This window comes from Triturus cristatus, chromosome 3_2, assembly GCF_964204655.1.
Source record: "Triturus cristatus chromosome 3_2, aTriCri1.1, whole genome shotgun sequence".
In the NCBI taxonomy this organism is placed as follows: domain Eukaryota; kingdom Metazoa; phylum Chordata; class Amphibia; order Caudata; family Salamandridae; genus Triturus; species Triturus cristatus.
The window spans coordinates 406,202,136-406,222,433 of record NC_140584.1 but is presented as its reverse complement, the minus strand read 5'-3'; the positions used below and the strand labels follow the sequence as shown (position 1 = coordinate 406,222,433).

At 47.6% G+C, this 20,298-nt stretch overlaps 1 protein-coding gene across 1 annotated transcript in view; it reads left to right on the top strand.

The window, feature by feature from the left end:
- The window catches only part of LOC146857440 (uncharacterized), a 103,764-nt gene extending 83,682 nt beyond the window's left edge, over positions 1-20,082 (top strand). Inside the window, exons 12-15 of the mRNA XM_085647959.1 lie at positions 87-176; positions 14,860-15,068; positions 17,059-17,265; positions 19,138-20,082. Coding sequence (XP_085504085.1) covers positions 87-176; positions 14,860-15,068; positions 17,059-17,265; positions 19,138-19,440 — 809 coding nt within the window. The 3' untranslated portion in view covers positions 19,441-20,082. The remainder of the gene's footprint in view (positions 1-86; positions 177-14,859; positions 15,069-17,058; positions 17,266-19,137) is intronic.
- Positions 20,083-20,298: the final 216 nt, after the last annotated feature.

Here is a 20,298-nt window from a genome sequence, read left to right as displayed (position 1 = left end):
AAGGTGTGCGGGAGATGCTTCTGATTTTGAATGGAGTGGACCGCACTAATGTACATGTTTCAGCTCAAATTGTTTGTCTTCCTCAGGGATCGGCATTGAGTCAGAAGCGAACGATCGTATCAACCTTGAACTGCCGGGCTTCCAAAATGAACTCCTGAAGGATGCTGTGGCAGCCGGTGAGTGCACCTGTTGAAGTAATGCTAGTGCAAACTGAAGTTTACAAGTTCCAATCCTTAGTGGTTGACTCGGGATTTGTATCTCCTCTTTTTGATAGAATTGGTGTAATGGTAGCTTCTGATAACAGGACTTTTCAGCCGTCTATATTTTAGTCCTGTTTAACCTTATTATTATTATTTCTAATAGCAGCGTTGTTCTAGTTCATGACTGCTCTAAATATTGTCACTCTTTCAATTATTGTTTGTAGTAGTAGCATGGTTGATTACCTTGTCAATATTATTGTTACTAATATTAGAACTATAATTACTGTTACATTAGTTATTATAATTTTTCTTCCTAATTTTTTTTTAAATGGTATTATTATCATCAACATCCCCATTTGGTAACAATAATGTTGTTGTTACTGTTAATAACAACAAGAGAAGTGCTGGTATTATTTTTAGTTGTTGGGTTATGAATATGTGGATGTAACTGTGCCAGAGATGTGACCCACCCACTTCTCAAGTTTTCAGTATTGAGCCTGCTCCCCATGGCAACAATCCAGCCCAAAATGCCAAGCCAGGTCCTCCCTGGACCAGAAGTAAGCATCCTGGGACCGGTTTCGGGATATCAGGGGTGGACTTTTCTTATGGGGAGCAGGGTCAAGACTGATTTGCATATGGCTGGGTCCAAACTGGGGTAATGTGGTGAGCAAAATAATGATGGATTAAACACAGATCTTTGACTGGGGGTGAGTGTTTGAAAAGTTTCAACACTTTTTCCATCATTTTATTTTGTGACGTTGCCATGTGCACCCTAAGTGGCTACGGGAATGCCCAGGCATGGGTCCCTTGCTCGCTGTGCCACTGGATTGAAGCTAGCCTGGCAGATGAGGAGTGATACCCCGAAACTGGTCCCAGGATGCTTGTTTACTGAGCAGGAAGCACCTGGCTTGACAGTTTGGGCTGGACTGTTACCACGGGGAGCAGGGTCAAGTCTGATTTGCATGTGGTTGGGCCCAAACTGGGGTGACGTGGCAAGCAAAATGATGGATTAAAACCAGATCTGTGACTGGGGATGAGTGTTTGATACGTTTCAACACTCTGTCCATCATTCTATTTTGTGATGATGGCACAGACATATACCACTGTGCGATGCCATAGCCCACTCTATTTAAAAGAAATGGTAACAAAATGTCATTCAGTCAGCTGCACTGTTAAGACAAACCTAAAAATGCTGGTGAGGAAATAAGTCAATATGAGAAGTGAAAGAGGAAGTTTTGATGAGTAGTGAGAACACAAAAAAAGAAGGTATTCCTATTTTTACTATGTGGCAATGAGTTTGAAATTGCAGATACTGAGAGACAGCATATTTCGGATGTTTAGATTGAGCTATTTAAAACCCTATGCATACTTTATGAAACTCGCTGCTTCATATTTTAGAATACATGGAATTTCTGATATGGGCTTCTTACTGTAGATTCATCACCTTTTGAATACTTCCCCCGGCATCAGAGAGGATCCAGAAACTTTTGAGCAGGACCACTGCATGCTATCCGTTGGCACTGTGTGGCTCCGCCCTGATGCTGTTCCGCTCTGGAAATGATGTGCAGAGCCAATATAGGTGCCACTCCTGCACACTGCAGTCAGTTCCTCTCTTTGAGCACCACCAGATGCAGATCCAGAGCTATCTCTTGGCTCTCTCAAGACCTATTTACCTCAACATTTTACAGTATGAAAGGGAAATGTCACCTCCCAAAACAACCGGTTCTAAACCCTGTAAGGACTGTCTCAAACAAATGTCTGTGATGGATTAACATCAGTTAGCCTATGGTGCCTGGAGTCGAACCCTAAGCACTGCAGTGCCTGCACGTCAATATATCTGAACGACATTCGGGACTGCAAGATGAAGTTATACATTGCTAATCATTGGAAGACATAATGTTAGGACCAGTCCAAGTCCAAAGGTCAGTCCTTCTGTTCCAGGTCCGTAAGGCTGTCATGAGGTAGATCGTCATCACACTTCATGTCTTTGGGCAAGTCCAAGACTGCTCAGAAGTACAAGACTCTTGGATCAAATCCCAAAACTTGTCCTGGTGCAACCCAAGTGTGTGGGCCATCTGCAACTCCAAAACTGATCGAAGAGTTCAACATGGCCATGTTGGGACTTTTTGGATCCCTTCTGACTCCCTCTGGTGTGCCTGCGGGCCCTACAGAGCTGAAAGGTGCTCCATCTGAGATACTGCCGGTGGGTATGCTGTCAGCGCCAGTTGACCTTCTGTCACTGCCACCAGACCTCCACAAGCACCTTTGCCGATTCCACATCTGGCTCCAGAGCCCACGCCAGTTCCTGGAACATCAACACCGGTGCCGACACTGTTAACGCTAGAGGATGCAGCACATCTTATTGTGCTCCCTGAGTCCAAGTCAGTGCCACCTTGCTTTGACCAAGACACGCTCAGAGTCCATTGAGCTGTAGCTTTTGCCCCCTCCATCTGAGCCATTTAGAATAACCATGAGCCATGTCTCGGGCGATATTTTAAAACCCGGGACATGTATCGGGTCTAGAGATTATCTGTCTAACAAGTACTTACTTGCACCCACTGGGGTGAACCACTCAAGAACTTCATGTACCAGCTTCCCATGGGGCAACCCGGAGGAGGAGCTAGCGGTGTGCGCTCCATTGCGGATGTTTATATAAATGGCTCCCTTGAGCTTTGAGCTGACGAGCTCCTGGACGACGCACCTGCGTGCCTGTGCGGGCACATAGGCCCTTGACGGTTGCTTGGCAGCCCTCTCTTCCACCCCTAACTATTTTCTCTACTGAGGAGGGAAGTTATCCCGAAACCCGAGCCATGTCTCGGGCGATATTTTAAAACCCGGGACATGTATCGGGTCTAGAGATTATCTGTCTAACAAGTACTTACTTGCACCCACTGGGGTGAACCACTCAAGAACTTCATGTACCAGCTTCCCATGGGGCAACCCGGAGGAGGAGTTAGCGGTGTGCGCTCCATTGCGGATGTTTATATAAATGGCTCTCTTGAGCTTTGAGCTGACGAGCTCCTGGACGATGCACCTGCGTGCCTGTGCGGGCACTGAGGCCCTTGACGGTTGCTTGGCGGCCCTCTCTTCCACCCCTAACTATTTTCTCTACTGAGGAGGGAAGTTATCCCGAAACCCGAGCCATGTCTCGGGCGATATTTTAAAACCCGGGACATGTATCGGGTCTAGAGATTATCTGTCTAACAAGTACTTACTTGCACCCACTGGGGTGAACCACTCAAGAACTTCATGTACCAGCTTCCCATGGGGCAACCCGGAGGAGGAGCTAGCGGTGTGCGCTCCATTGTGGATGTTTATATAAATGGCTCCCTTGAGCTTTGAGCTGACGAGCTCCTGGACGACACACCTGCGTGCCTGTGCGGGCACTGAGGCCCTTGACGGTTGCTTGGCGGCCCTCTCTTCCACCCCTAACTATTTTCTCTACTGAGGAGGGAAGTTATCCCGAAACCCAAGCCATGTCTCGGGCGATATTTTAAAACCCGGGACATGTATCGGGTCTAGAGATTATCTGTCTAACAAGTACTTACTTGCACCCACTGGGGTGAACCACTCAAGAACTTCATGTACCAGCTTCCCATGGGGCAACCCGGAGGAGGAGCTAGCGGTGTGCGCTCCATTGCGGATGTTTATATAAATGGCTCCCTTGAGCTTTGAGCTGACAAGCTCCTGGACGACGCACCTGCGTGCCTGTGCGGGCACTGAGGCCCTTGACGGTTGCTTGGCGGCCCTCTCTTCCACCCCTAACTATTTTCTCTACTGAGGAGGGAAGTTATCCCGAAACCCGAGCCATGTCTCGGGCGATATTTTAAAACCCGGGACATGTATCGGGTCTAGAGATTATCTGTCTAACAAGTACTTACTTGCACCCACTGGGGTGAACCACTCAAGAATTTCATGTACCAGCTTCCCATGGGGCAACCCGGAGGAGGAGCTAGCGGTGTGCGCTCCATTGCGGATGTTTATATAAATGGCTCCCTTGAGCTTTGAGCTGACGAGCTCCTGGACGACGCACCTGCGTGCCTGTGCGGGCACTGAGGCCCTTGACGGTTGCTTGGCGGCCCTCTCTTCCATCCCTAACTATTTTCTCTACTGAGGAGGGAAGTTATCCCGAAACCCGAGCCATGTCTCGGGCGATATTTTAAAACCCGGGACATGTATCGGGTCTAGAGATTATCTGTCTAACAAGTACTTACTTGCACCCACTGGGGTGAACCACTCAAGAACTTCATGTACCAGCTTCCCATGGGGCAACCCGGAGGAGGAGCTAGCGGTGTGCGCTCCATTGCGGATGTTTATATAAATGGCTCCCTTCAGCTTTGAGCTGACGAGCTCCTGGACGACGCACCTGCGTGCCTGTGCGGGCACTGAGGCCCTTGACGGTTGCTTGGCGGCCCTCTCTTCCACCCCTAACTATTTTCTCTACTGAGGAGGGAAGTTATCCCGACACCCCGAGCCATGTCTCGGGCGATATTTTAAAACCCGGGACATGTATCGGGTCTAGAGATTATCTGTCTAACAAGTACTTACTTGCACCCACTGGGGTGAACCACTCAAGAACTTCATGTACCAGCTTCCCATGGGGCAACCCAGAGTAGGAGCTAACGGTGTGCGCTCCATTGCGGATGTTTATATAAATGGCTCCCTTGAGCTTTGAGCTGACGAGCTCCTGGACGACACACCTGCGTGCCTGTGCGGGCACTGAGGCCCTTGACGGTTGCTTGGCGGCCCTCTCTTCCACCCCTAACTATTTTCTCTACTGAGGAGGGAAGTTATCCCGAAACCCGAGCCATGTCTCGGGCGATATTTTAAAACCCGGGACATGTATCGGGTCTAGAGATTATCTGTCTAACAAGTACTTACTTGCACCCACTGGGGTGAACCACTCAAGAACTTCATGTACCAGCTTCCCATGGGGCAACCCGGAGGAGGAGCTAGCGGTGTGCGCTCCATTGCGGATGTTTATATAAATGGCTTCCTTGAGCTTTGAGCTGACGAGCTCCTGGACGACGCACCTGCGTGCCTGTGCGGGCACTGAGGACCTTGACGATTGCTTGGCGGCCCTCTCTTCCACCCCTAACTATTTTCTCTACTGAGGAGGGAAGTTATCCCGAAACCCGAGCCATGTCTCGGGCGATATTTTAAAACCCGGGACATGTATCGGGTCTAGAGATTATCTGTCTAACAAGTACTTACTCGCACCCACTGGGGTGAACCACTCAAGAACTTCATGTACCAGCTTCCCATGGGGCAACCCGGAGGAGGAGTTAGCGGTGTGCACTCCATTGCGGATGTTTATATAAATGGCTCTCTTGAGCTTTGAGCTGACGAGCTCCTGGACGATGCACCTGCGTGCCTGTGCGGGCACTGAGGCCCTTGACGGTTGCTTGGCGGCCCTCTCTTCCACCCCTAACTATTTTCTCTACTGAGGAGGGAAGTTATCCCGAAACCCGAGCCATGTCTCGGGCGATATTTTAAAACCCGGGACATGTATCGGGTCTAGAGATTATCTGTCTAACAAGTACTTACTTGCACCCACTGGGGTGAACCACTCAAGAACTTCATGTACCAGCTTCCCATGGGGCAACCCGGAGGAGGAGCTAGCGGTGTGCGCTCCATTGTGAATGTTTATATAAATGGCTCCCTTGAGCTTTGAGCTGACGAGCTCCTGGACGACACACCTGCGTGCCTGTGCGGGCACTGAGGCCCTTGACGGTTGCTTGGCGGCCCTCTCTTCCACCCCTAACTATTTTCTCTACTGAGGAGGGAAGTTATCCCGAAACCCAAGCCATGTCTCGGGCGATATTTTAAAACCCGGGACATGTATCGGGTCTAGAGATTATCTGTCTAACAAGTACTTACTTGCACCCACTGGGGTGAACCACTCAAGAACTTCATGTACCAGCTTCCCATGGGGCAACCCGGAGGAGGAGCTAGCGGTGTGCGCTCCATTGCGGATGTTTATATAAATGGCTCCCTTGAGCTTTGAGCTGACAAGCTCCTGGACGACGCACCTGCGTGCCTGTGCGGGCACTGAGGCCCTTGACGGTTGCTTGGCGGCCCTCTCTTCCACCCCTAACTATTTTCTCTACTGAGGAGGGAAGTTATCCCGAAACCCGAGCCATGTCTCGGGCGATATTTTAAAACCCGGGACATGTATCGGGTCTAGAGATTATCTGTCTGACAAGTACTTACTTGCACCCACTGGGGTGAACCACTCAAGAACTTCATGTACCAGCTTCCCATGGGGCAACCCGGAGGAGGAGCTAGCGGTGTGCGCTCCATTGCGGATGTTTATATAAATGGCTCCCTTGAGCTTTGAGCTGACGAGCTCCTGGACGACGCACCTGCGTGCCTGTGCGGGCACTGAGGCCCTTGACGGTTGCTTGGCGGCCCTCTCTTCCACCCCTAACTATTTTCTCTACTGAGGAGGGAAGTTATCCCGAAACCCGAGCCATGTCTCGGGCGATATTTTAAAACCCGGGACATGTATCGGGTCTAGAGATTATCTGTCTAACAAGTACTTACTTGCACCCACTGGGGTGAACCACTCAAGAACTTCATGTACCAGCTTCCCATGGGGCAACCCGGAGGAGGAGTTAGCAGTGTGCGCTCCATTGCGGATGTTTATATAAATGGCTCTCTTGAGCTTTGAGCTGACGAGCTCCTGGACGATGCACCTGCGTGCCTGTGCGGGCACTGAGGCCCTTGACGGTTGCTTGGCGGCCCTCTCTTCCACCCCTAACTATTTTCTCTACTGAGGAGGGAAGTTATCCCGAAACCCGAGCCATGTCTCGGGCGATATTTTAAAACCCGGGACATGTATCGGATCTAGAGATTATCTGTCTAACAAGTACTTACTTGCACCCACTGGGGTGAACCACTCAAGAACTTCATGTACCAGCTTCCCATGGGGCAACCCGGAGGAGGAGCTAGCGGTGTGCGCTCCATTGTGGATGTTTATATAAATGGCTCCCTTGAGCTTTGAGCTGACGAGCTCCTGGACGACACATCTGCGTGCCTGTGCGGGCACTGAGGCCCTTGACGGTTGCTTGGCGGCCCTCTCTTCCACCCCTAACTATTTTCTCTACTGAGGAGGGAAGTTATCCCGAAACCCAAGCCATGTCCCGGGCGATATTTTAAAACCCGGGACATGTATCGGGTCTAGAGATTATCTGTCTAACAAGTACTTACTTGCACCCACTGGGGTGAACCACTCAAGAACTTCATGTACCAGCTTCCCATGGGGCAACCCGGAGGAGGAGCTAGCGGTGTGCGCTCCATTGCGGATGTTTATATCAATGGCTCCCTTGAGCTTTGAGCTGACAAGCTCCTGGACGACGCACCTGCGTGCCTGTGCGGGCACTGAGGCCCTTGACGGTTGCTTGGCGGCCCTCTCTTCCATATCTAACTATTTTCTCTACTGAGGAGGGAAGTTATCCCGAAACCCGAGCCATGTCTCGGGCGATATTTTAAAACCCGGGACATGTATCGGGTCTAGAGATTATCTGTCTGACAAGTACTTACTTGCACCCACTGGGGTGAACCACTCAAGAACTTCATGTACCAGCTTCCCATGGGGCAACCCGGAGGAGGAGCTAGCGGTGTGCGCTCCATTGCGGATGTTTATATAAATGGCTCCCTTGAGCTTTGAGCTGACGAGCTCCTGGACGACGCACCTGCGTGCCTGTGCGGGCACTGAGGCCCTTGACGGTTGCTTGGCGGCCCTCTCTTCCACCCCTAACTATTTTCTCTACTGAGGAGGGAAGTTATCCCGAAACCCGAGCCATGTCTCGGGCGATATTTTAAAACCCGGGACATGTATCGGGTCTAGAGATTATCTGTCTAACAAGTACTTACTTGCACACACTGGGGTGAACCACTCAAGAACTTCATGTACCAGCTTCCCATGGGGCAACCCGGAGGAGGAGCTAGCGGTGTGCGCTCCATTGCGGATGTTCATTTAGAATAACTTGTTTGGTACAAATCCGATAAGGAGTCTGAAGAGGGCGATTAATTTGTGCAATCCTACCTTGAAGAACACTGGTATGAGGACCTGCAGGATGCTAGTTGCCTAGACATCTCTCCTGATGAAGGACTAGGCTTATCCCCAGGCCCTGCAACTGAGGAAAGTGCCTCCTTCACGATGGTCATGTGGAGGGTGGATAAAGTTCTCGACCTCAGTTCTCCACTTTGGAGGTTAAAACCAATGTGCTGACCAAAGTTCTTCAGCCAAGACAAACCAATACTGAGCCCCTGTTGACTTTTAATGAGGCTCTTACCAGCACTCTCTAAGGGTCCTGGGATAAACTCTGTTCTGGTCCCCATGTAAATCAACAAATTGTGCGGCACCATCGTCCTGCCCCTGGCAAACTCCCTTTTTTTGATTCAGCACCCCTCCGCTGAGGGCTTAGGTGTGGAAGGCTCCACCAGTTGGACAAGTCTGAATGGTTTCCTGACTACTTCCCTCTATAGGAAATATAAAAAAGTGAACATCTTTGGGAAGAGGGCGTTTTCTTCCATACGTTTGGCTCTCCAGTCGGTTAATGCCAGTTGCCTTTTGGGCCCATATTCTCACGCTCTCTGGGATTCTGTCGCTTAGGTCCTTCCAGGTGTTTCAGAGGACTTTCATCCTGTACTGACACAGGACATACAAGTGGTCTATGATGCTGCTAAATTTACAATCCATTGTGGCTGTATACGACGGATCTCATTGGATGCCATCTGTCACCATACTTGGCTGATATCGACAGGCTTTTCGGGTGATGTCCAGTTGTCCCTTATGGGCATGCCCTTTGATGAGACTCTCCTTTTTGGGGATAAAATAAAGTATGCTCTGAAGCACTTCAAGAAAGCAGGGCCACAGTGTACTGTTTGGACTTGTTGTCTCCTCTACGTCAACCACATCAGTCCTTTCAATTCTTCTGGGGCTCTGTTAGGGGGGCTCTATATGGACAGCAAGTTCAGCCTCAGCTGGGTTCCCACCTTTTGTGTGGGCAAGGGCATGGCACACACTGACCCCAAAGGTCAGGGTCAGTGTGGCAATCAACCCACCATTTCCCCCTGTAGCTCCACCTGCCAAACCCCTTTAGCATGCCCTTTGTAGAGCACGGCCACCCGGTTGGAGGCAGGATCCAATGATTTTTACCAGGCTGGAAGGTCATAATATTTCCTTCCTGGCCACCCTGCCGCACCTTCCACTGTTCTCAGAACACATGATTGAGGACCATCTACCCATCTTCCGAAGGAAGTGCAAGCCTTTCGGAAGTGGGTTGTGGTTGTTACTCCTGCTACTTTCTGGTGCTAAAGAAGAACTGAGGCCTCCGTCCTAATATCAACCTGCACACTCTCAACGCCTTTCTCGGGAAGGACAAATTCAAGATGCTCATCTTGGCCCAGATCTGGTCTGTTCCCGACCCAGGGGACTGAATGGTAGTGTTGGACCTACAGGAGTCTTATTTTCACATCCCCCATCCTGCAGGCCCACAATCCCTATCAGTTTATTGTGAGATAGCAGCTTTTCAGTTCACTGTAGTCCACTTTGGTCTCTCCACCACACCTCGGGTATTCACAAAAGTGAGGGAGTGATGGCAGTACATCTTCGGAGGTCAGGGGCCCCAGTCTTTCCCTACCTTGGTGAATAGCTGCTGGAGGTGGGCTCACCCCAGCCAATTGCTACCCACCTACAGACTACAGCTAACCTCTGGACATCTTTAGGGTTCAATATCAACGTGTCAAAGTCACACCTGATTCCTTATCAAGTGCTATCACGGCTGTTCTGAACACGGTCCGGTTTAATGCCTTTCCTCCAGAGAGGAGAGTCCAGGAGATTCAGGCTATGGTCCTGATCTTTCAGCCTCGGCCCAGGATTTCAGTTGACGTTGACTCTGGGGCTGCTGAGACTGATGGTTTCCTGCATCCTGCTGGTGATGTACTCCAGATGGCATATGTGGACTCAGCTTTAGGATCTGAAGTCTCAGTGTGGTCAACATCAATGGGACCCATCCAGTCACATCCAGATCTTAGAGGAGACGGCAAAAGACCTGCAGTGGTGGTTGCACAACTGCAACTGAGTCAGCGGCAGATACCTCTCCCTACCCAACCCAGAGCTGACCGTGATTAGCCACCTGGGAGAGATGGAGATCAGAGGCCCAGCTCCACATCAACCTTCTGAAGCAGAGAGCCATCCACTGGGCTTTTAAAGCCTTCCTACTGTCCATCAGGGGAAGGCTGGTGAAGGTCCTCATGGACAAGACCACCACACCGTGATACTGTAACAAACAGATTGGGGTGGGGGTTGTGGAGCCTGTGCCAGGAGGTGTTATGCCTCTAGAAATGGCTGGACCATCAAGGAATCTTCCTGACTGTGACCCACCTGGTTTGATCTTTGAATACCAGGGTGGACAAACTCAGCCATTGACACCTAGCGGATCACAAGTTGCAAGCACACCCAGATGTGTCGAAAGTTCTCATCCACTCTTGGGGAGAGCCTTGGCGCAATCTATTTGTCACTTCAGAGAACGCACAATGTCAGCAGTTCTGCGTGTTGGAGTTCCCAAGGTATCTCTCACTGAAACGCATTCTGCCTATGGCGGGGATCTGGAATTCGGTATGCCTTCCTGCCGATACCTATACTTCCCTGAGTTCAGAAGAAGATGAGAAACTACCAGGCCCAATTCATCCTAGTAGCTCCGGGTTGGGCATGGAGAGTTCAGTATTCAGAGCTCCCGGTCAAGAGCATCTGTCCTTTCATCAGGCTGCTCCCCCGGGAGGATCAGCTGTCACAGCAATGGGGCAGAGTCTTATACACAGGCCTTAGCAATTTCCACTTTCATGCTTGGAGATTGAGTGGCAACAGCTGAACACATTTGACCTCCCTCCAGAGGTGGATGTTGTCATCTTAGCAGCCAGGCGTCCCCAGACAAAAACTGTATACACCTGTTGTTGGGGCAGATTTATGGTTTGGTGAGGCACACAACAGATTGACCCCCTCCTGGCCAAGATGTCTGATGTTCTTTTGTTTGTTCTCTCCCTCGCACAGCAAGACTTTGGTTAAAGGCGGCCTTTCGGCTCTTTTGGCCTTTTTACGGTCATGGGAACAGCCCTCATTATTTACATCACTTGTTGTGATGCATTTTTCAAAGGACCCCAGCATTTGCACCCTCCTGATCCCTTCATTATGCCATGGTGGGATCGTAACCGGTTTCTTGCATATTTGGTGTGCACACTCTTTGAGCCAATGTACGGCCTCCTTTGCTGCTTCTCACCTTCAAGACAGTGTTTCTAGTTGCCATAACATTGGCACAGAAGATGAGTGAGCTCCACACTCTTTGTGTCACCCCTCCATACACAACCTTCTTCCCAGACACACTAGTTTTGCAGAATTTGGCATTGTTCTTTTCAAAAGTAGTGGTGTCATTCCACGTCAGTCAAAGCAGCACCTTGTTGGCATTCTATGCTCTGTCTCACCCCTCTAAGGAGGAAGAGAGACTCCATCGCCTAACCTCAAAAGAGCGTTAAGCTTTTACATCATCGTACCACAGAATGCCGAGTAGATGATCAGCATTTTGTGGGGCTGGCAGGAACGAAAAGGGCAAAGCTGTGCATAAACGGATCATCTCTCCCTGAATTGTGCTTTGCATTTAGATCTGCTACACATTGACCAAGAAGCTGCCCCCACAAGGGTTAAGGGCTCATACCACCAGAGCCAAGGCTTCTCCCACTGAGTAGCATGCTAGGTTCCTGTCCTTGACATTTGTCAGGCGGCTACATGGGCATCCCTCCACATGTTCGTAAAGCATTATTGTCTGGACAGCCAGGTTCTCTGAGAGGGGCATTTCCCACTTGGTTTTTAGGGCTTTTTACCATGAGTCAAAATTGCCAATCCAACTCCAAATAGGTATTATGTTTACTCTTTCTGGTAGAGACTTCATCTAACCACAGATTTCTCACTGCCTCCCCCGCCCCCCTCCCAATCTCCCTGTTCTGAGAATTGGTCTCTATCCATTAAAAAAGGTCCCAAGTCTGGGACTCTTAACAGTGGATTATCTTATGGAGCTCTGCGTCCTGGGGGCGCGGACAGCCTCAAAAGAACTGACATCAGCATGCGGGGGTGGCGCCTATATTGTCTACGCACGTCATTTCCAGAGCAGAATGGCGTCAGTATGGAGCTACACTGTGCCTCCTGACTGCTCACAGAGGTACTGCTCAAAAGTTTCCAGATCCATTCTGATGCCTGAGGAAGTATTCAAAAGGGGAGGAATCTGTGGTTGATAATCCCTACCAGAAGAAGCGTTACTGAAGGTAAGTAACTTGTTCAATTACACCACTGTGTGCTTATTTAAGACAGACGTTGGCTTTGTCAATGCTTGTTGAATATACTTCCTGCCAATGGATGTCCACAAACTGAGAGCCCACCTATTCTATGCCACATGACTCTTCTCCTTTAAATAGCATCTAGCACCTAGTGATGTTTCATTTATTAATTGTGCCCCATACAATCATTATTTAGTCATTCATTCAATTCAATGAAGAGGTGCCGTGTGCACTGTTAAGAATGGAGTCCCTAACCAGCATTGATTTACTCGCTAACACACCTTGAGGAGCTGAGAACTAAGGACAAAGGCAAGGATCCAGAATTTTTCAAAAAATTGTACACCAGTTCATCCACAAGCAGTTCCTACAGGATCACTGTGAATGTGGTATTTCTCCCAGCGCCCCCAAAACCACCGATTTATTCTCTCAAGATATTTACATTGATTTCATTGATTTGTATTCTATCATTTCCTAAAATTGAGTTCGAAGAAATAACAATTCTAAAACTATCACCTTACTTGTTGGATTGCCATGTTCGATACGCATACGTGTGAAAATGTACAGACTATTTTATTTTCTGATACGAATTTCTGAATTAAAATCCAGGTGTTATCTCCAAGCCTCAAAAAGCATTGGCAGAGTTCATAAAGCCCATTCGCAACTATGGGCCTTATTTATGAGGCCTTGCGACACTTTTGCACTTCCGTTGCGTCTTTTTTTGTGGCACACCAGCAGCGTAAAATATGCGCCATGTTGCGCCCTTTTTACCAAGTGACGCATCTAGGTAGATGCGTCACTTTGTAAACCCCTGCGCCACTTTATACCAGCGCCAGGGCGTTACCCTGCCAAAAGCCACGTAGAAGTGGCGCATTGAAATCTATAAGATTTGTGTGCCACTTCTAGGATGCTACTGCATCAATGTTTTACGCCTGCCTCACAACAGGCGTAAGACTGACGCAGGCCCTTTCACATGGGGCAAGCCCCATTGCTGGAGTTGGTCTGTTTTCAGACCCTCCCCAGCAATGCGTCACTTTTGCGCCTACAGCTACGTCAGAAATACTGGCATATCTGTAACTCCTTACGACATGGAGCGCCATACATTAAATACGGTGCATCCATCCTGTCGCAAGGAGGGCACAGTGAAAACTGTTGCATCGCTGTTTTCACACAGTGATACGACCATTTTCATAAAGAATGCCCTATGTCTTATTAGAGGCCGATCTTTTCTCAGCTGTATCTGTGAGCACCATCAACTTACCTAGGAGTGCCATTCAAACGACATACCTGCAAGGGTTGCCCTGAGACCTCCAATTGGTCTATGCTCTGGTAACACACTTCCTGCATAGACGAAGAGTCCATTTAAGGAGCTTTTCTGTAGTCTACACCGTGCCATAGTAAACCAAGCAAAATGGCGTTGAATGTACCTGTTAGTGCTTAATAGTTGTATTTTCTGTATAATGCAGAAGATCTTTATGTAGCACAAGGACAGTCTGTATGTGCACGGCTAACTACCTGCTGCCCTGAGCTTGCCTAGGGAAGCTGGCAGCATGCTAGATTGATGGGATTTATTACAACCTTGACAATGGCGTGAAACCCAGTAGTCTACCAGGATTATGCAATGCTGGAAAACCCCAGGGTTTCTACTGCTGCAATTGTGAAAAAGAACCATAAAAAGGACATATGGTTGAAATGGATACATTGTCCTGTATGATGCCATTCCAAGGTTCTGATGACATTTACAAATCACTTGGCCGGCACCCTTACGGTTTATCGGATCACCTGACCTCTTTGATGATGTAGGGTCGTGACACAGGGTAGTCGATTGTACTTTATGCTTTGTAACTTTCCATTTTCCAGTTTGTTTGTGGCTTCCAGTTTCATGTCTTAGGACTGCCCTCTCTTGCTGCCATTGGTTTTGACACATTTTATAAACACTGCCTGTAATAATTGAAGGCCTTCCTTCTCCAGCTAATGGAACCTCTCTGTCCTCAACACCTATCTTTGTTACAAACGTTACCTCTAAATCAACCGTTTCATTGCCGAAGCCACTATCGGTGATGCGTATGGCAATTCCATGCCTATAAATGTGTGTACCTTCTAAACTCCATTATTTCGTATTCTCTTATGTGATCTGCCCCCTTCTCCTTGCCCACTTTTGTTGTGTACACTAAGCTTCGAAATTAGGACATTTGAGGAAGTAAAAACAACCAAATTGTAGCCACCTCCACAGGACATGTTATTTTCTCTGTCACTATGCGGGTGAGATTAGAAATGCCATCCCCTGCATCTTTGCGGTATGTCACCTTCATTGTTCTCTGTCCCCCAGCTGGCGGGCGGCCCACCATCCTCCTGCTGTTCAACGCCGGACCACTGGACATTACTTGGGCCAAGCACAGCGATGGGGTCCATGCCATCATAGAGTGCTTCTTCCCAGCCCAAGCTGCCGGCGTTGCCATTGCCAACTTGCTGCTGAACATGGAGATGGCTAGCCCAGCAGGCAGGCTCCCTGCCACCTGGCCGGCTGGCATGGACCAGGTACTGTATTAAGGACATGTATATTTTTGGTGATGTGCAAAACTGCATTTTTTGTCATAAGTACTCACATAGCAGTCAAATTCGAGGCATTAATGGGCTTATGTTGCTGGCAGGAGGGACAAGGTAAAAGGAGTAGAATAAATGGATGGGGATGTTGGTTGGTCTGTTCTGCCGGGGACTATGTGGGTTATTGTTGTGGAGTTGTGCAATGGTATTTTGAGAGTCTTGGGGGACCATGTGTGAGTCTGTTGGAGGTTATGTAGGTGATATGTATGTAGGGGTTCTGTGTGAGGTTTTGTTGGTAGCTTGGTGTGGTTCTTCTCACTGATTACCAGCGGGTCTGAGGTTACATGTGAGGGTTTGGAGGTATGCGTTTGAGCATGTTGGTACTGTGTGAGGGTCTTTTGAGAGCTTTGTGCAGGTTTGCCTGAGGTCTGTCTGCAATTTAGTTAGCTTTGGAAGTGTTTCGGGGGCAGTGCTGTATGAGGGTGTAGTGGGTGCAGTGTGCGAGTCTGCTGAAGGTTATTTGTTTGCCTGAAGGAGCCACTCTGTCAAAGATTGGACGCTGAGAAGGTATGTTAAGTCCCCTACTTGAGCTCCAGATGACAAAGCAACTCCGCCCAGTCCAGTAAACCGTACACATGGAAGGTGCCCAGGGTCCCCTGAAGAGGGCTTCGGTTCAGAAGAGACTCCACGAAGGGTAAAAAGAACTCTTTGGCAGTCTTGTAACTCCTGAGTGAAAATAAATATTAATAAAGAAATGGAAAGAAATAGCAGATGTCAAAGGGAGCATGGACTGAAGAAGCATCTTCCCAAGTGCACTCACCTTGAGAGTGGATCAGTAATCGAAGGCCGCCCTGCAAACTTCCAAGAATCAGAAATTACTTGACCTTTATATTCTGGTTGCTCTTGAACCTTAACTGGAGGAAGTTCAGCCCAAAGCCATCTTAACAGAAGCAACATTTTCACATGAACACGTAGCTTCACTTAAGTTGAATGAAAAACAGAAAGAATCTTCCAAGTGCAAGACAGCTACAACCAAAACTGCATACGGTTGATCTGTGCAGTTCTAGAGTGGGCTAAAACAGAGGTGGTTGATAGTAACTGGCAGTGTAAGGGCAGGAAGAAAACCAGAAGAGCGCCGGATTTTCTCTTTTTTAATCTTCATTTAACAGCATATTCCTTCATGTAGACCTCAAAGTATCATAACGTTTAGAAACAAGTTGCCTATCCTTCTGTAACTGATTCAAATAATCAGCAGTCCTTGAAGATGAGAGAAAACTATTCTTTGCAGTCAAAAGGAAAGTGAAACCTTTTTGGTTCTATGAGTTGGATTATTAAAAGGAAATTCTGCAGCTGTTTAATAGAAAGCCCAGCTATCCTGGAGGCCATACATTGTGTGCATCACGTGATAATCTGCTGGGATCATGTGAAAGTTTGATGCTTGCTTTTTAAGGAAGATAGGCTGTGTAATTGTCTGCACATTGTGGTTTCGGGCTCTTTTTAGGGCAATGAATTTGTCTAAAGGTTGTCTGTCGGTAGATTTGTTCTGTCTTGTATGCATGTACAACTGCATCCTTTCTCACAATTTTCTCCATACCTGTGCATAGTTGGAGTTGCATGCTTGCTGGGACATGGCTTGAGCATTCTCTGCCATACATGCACAACATCGAAATATGTTCCACATTGGTCAAACTTCAAGCACACACTTTATATCCATCCATATACTTGAATCTGGTGCATTAGCAGCCAGTCTTTCCTTTTGGCTTCAAGTACATGCTTAGGCACATTAACAAAACAAGATAAGAGCACAACTGTGTGCTTAACGTGTGACATCAAACCTATCCATGTAAGCCGTGTGACAGACACTCCTTCATCCATGGGCGTACCTGTTGGAAAATGTTCTTCAGCAACTCCTCAGTGGTATGAAGGATATATATAAGTAACTACAAAATAAACTTTACAGTTTTGACTGTTCTGCAATTTCTAGGTGCCAGCGATGGAAAACTACACTATGGAGGGACGTACTTACCGTTACTATGGTGATCAACCACCCCTGTATCCATTTGGTTATGGACTGTCCTACACCACTTTCCATTACAGTAACCTGTTACTTTCCACCACGTCCCTACCCATTTGTAGCCATTTAAGCATTTCTGTGGAGGTGGAGAATTCTGGGAAACGCGACAGTGATGAGGTAAGAAGATCGCTATCCTTCTCTAAATGTTATCACACCTCAACCAAGTATCCGCTCACCCTGTTCCTCACAAGCATCGGGGAAACTGGACGGGGCAAAAGAACCCCTCAACTTGTGTGCAAGGACACAACTTGCAAGAAACGTTCCATCTGACAAATAGAAATAAGTAGATCTCAAGTCACTTACAGGAGTTCTTAAAGCATGAATGGATATTAGAAGATTAGTTTCCCACAAATAATGCAGAATAACACACTTAGCAATTTCTAGGTTTGTTTAGTCGCTGTGTGACACCCAGTTAATTTTAAAAGGGTGTGGTGTGATATCCAGGAGATCATTTCACAGTAAATAAATAAATCCAGCATTTGTAAAGCACAAACTAATCACATCCTAAGAGTCTCAAGATGCTTGGGGCTGTCGGCAGGGGGTTGGGGCGGGGGGGGGGGGGGTGTTAAGTGAACTATTGCCCAGAGTCGTATGAGGCTGAGCTGCTGCCGCGGCATCGAACCGTGAGCCCCATGCTCCGGAGGCAGCCACTCTGGCCGCTGCAACACACTTCTCCCTCACTTGATAGTCTTCCATAAGTGGAGTGACATCATTCAGTTGCCTGCTTTAAGCATTTTGACAGCATTATGACAACACCTGATAACCTATCCAGCCAGTCCCAATCCAAACTATTATAAATATGGGCCCCACTCATTCTACAGACCGCGCCATCACGTCATTGAGTGACAAAGATTGTTCTTCCGCTGCTGTGACATAACGGTACTCAATCCTTCATGTTTATTTCTGTTTAAAACGGCAGAATTTAAAAAGCCTCTTTACAATAGTGGATGGATGTGGTATCCATATACAGCATAAAATAGCAGATGGGTAATGGTGAATAAAGTGGATGTTTTTCAGCTCGGGGTTCCGACAGACATTACAGAAAACGCAAGCTTCATTCTTGTTGTCTATTTTATGTCACTCAGAACCCCCACGGTGAAAAACAATCTCATTTTTCATAATCACCAATCTATAATTCGATATGTTATTTATAGATGGCACGTTACTCTATTTCTCCTTGTAAGCTTATACCATATGGTGTAACAAGAACCTCTAGAGCTTTCAGTTGCAATCCACCAACTGATCCCTCATGTGAAGCCCGCCTACAGTGTAGCAACGTTTCACAAGTCAGCAATTAATAAAACATATAAAAGAATCCCTTAGCAAAGAGGAAAGTTTTGTATGAACCTTAGAGCGGGAGGGAACTACCAACAGTCAGGAATCTTTAGATCTGAACTAAAGAGTCCTAAGTGGTTCCTAAAAGAGCAAGTGCAATTTTTCCTGGGTGTATAATGTGAGGAAATGTTAAAAAGAGCCTGGAAGTTGTGTCTCTGAGCGCTTTGCCTTCTAAAGTTTTGGAGATTAGAGAAGCGTCGAAAGCAGCACAGCCAGGAGAGTTGGCACAGTTTAAAATGTTTGAGTACCAAAAGTGGTGCAGACGTATGGACAATTTCCAGCAGTATGCACAATGATTAGAAAGCCACTCACCTTAGAACTTGGCAAGTGCTGGGTTAGCATGTCTGACTTATGTAGGCCATGAAGAATTTTTGCCTTAGCATTTTGGACTTCTTTTAAGTGACATGGCAGGTATTTGGAGACATTGCAGTAAACTCTGTTAGCTGTCATGGTCATTGTGGTGGAATTATGATATCAGTTGCCTTTCTGTTGTAAAAAAAACAAAATGTGTTGTCACGTCATCAAATAGTCTTCCGTACTCATAACAACAGAATTTTGACATCACTATCACTCTGCCGTAGTATGATAATTGCCTTTGGGTCAAACTATAGAATCAAAACAATCTTCATCATTGGCTTCCTTTCCCCAATGCAGGTGGTCCAGCTATACCTACGATGGGCAGAGGCTTCTGTTCCCGTCCCTCGGTGGCAGCTAGTTGGCACGAGTCGCATCCTGATTCCTGCTGGCCGCTCAGTGACTGTAATCTTTGAGGTGACCTACAAGCAGCGGGCTGTGTGGACGGACCAGTGGGTGCTGGAGCCTGGCCGCTTCTCAGTTTTTGCTGGTGGACAGCAGCCTTTCCAAGAGACCTCAGCTGATTCCAACATCCTCCAGGCAGATTTCATGGTGACCGGGGAAGCTCGGCCTTTGATAATGTGCACAGAATGTTTTAGGTGAACGAAGACACTCTGTATAACCAGAAAGGTCCTTGTTGACACAAAAATGAAGGAAGCGATGAGATCTTTCTACAGAAGAGCAATGCGTTGTAGTTTGTGTGTACGGCTTGAGCAGTAAGATTTGAATGGATATCAGAGAGTGGAGTTCCAAACTGAAAGCAGTGATGTTCTGTCCTGGTGCCTCTGCTATGGTATAACCTGCAGAACCTTAGAGATTAACACTCCAAGCCTGCCATCCATGGAAGTACACTCCACAATGCGATCAGGCACAAGACTAGAGGCAGCGTTGCAATGGAGCAAACATATTCATTGACCGCACCTCAAAGGAGCGGGGGCGAGCCTCTGTCAAAAAATGTGACCATCTGGGGGTCATTTTACAACATTATTTTCCAAAGGTATTGGTTGGAGGCGACGTATTTCACTGGCAGTGGGCAAAGAGAAAATAATTAATTAAATATTCTAATACTTCAGGCCATATGTTTGGTTAAAAACGTTTGTTCTGACTAACAGCCTAGAAATATCTACTTTGTGTTATGCTCTGTCCAGAGAGAATTCTATTAAATTGTATCTCGTTAGAATTAGCTAAGGCTGGTGGAACATGTGAAACAAGCATCTTGCAACATTACAATTTCAATCACCCATACATATGCATCCTTTCTTTTCATTTGAAGCGTAAAACACATATCATGCACTGGTGTATTCTGTGGCTTACGAGCTGGTATATCTTGGTGGACTGCACCTCATTCACTTTTGAGTGGACCACACAAACTTTCTGTAGTTCTATTGCTTATTCCCCTAGGCTGTGGCATCTCTCCTTCCGGGTGGACTTCATAGATCTAATAAGCTGTTGCTGGTGCTT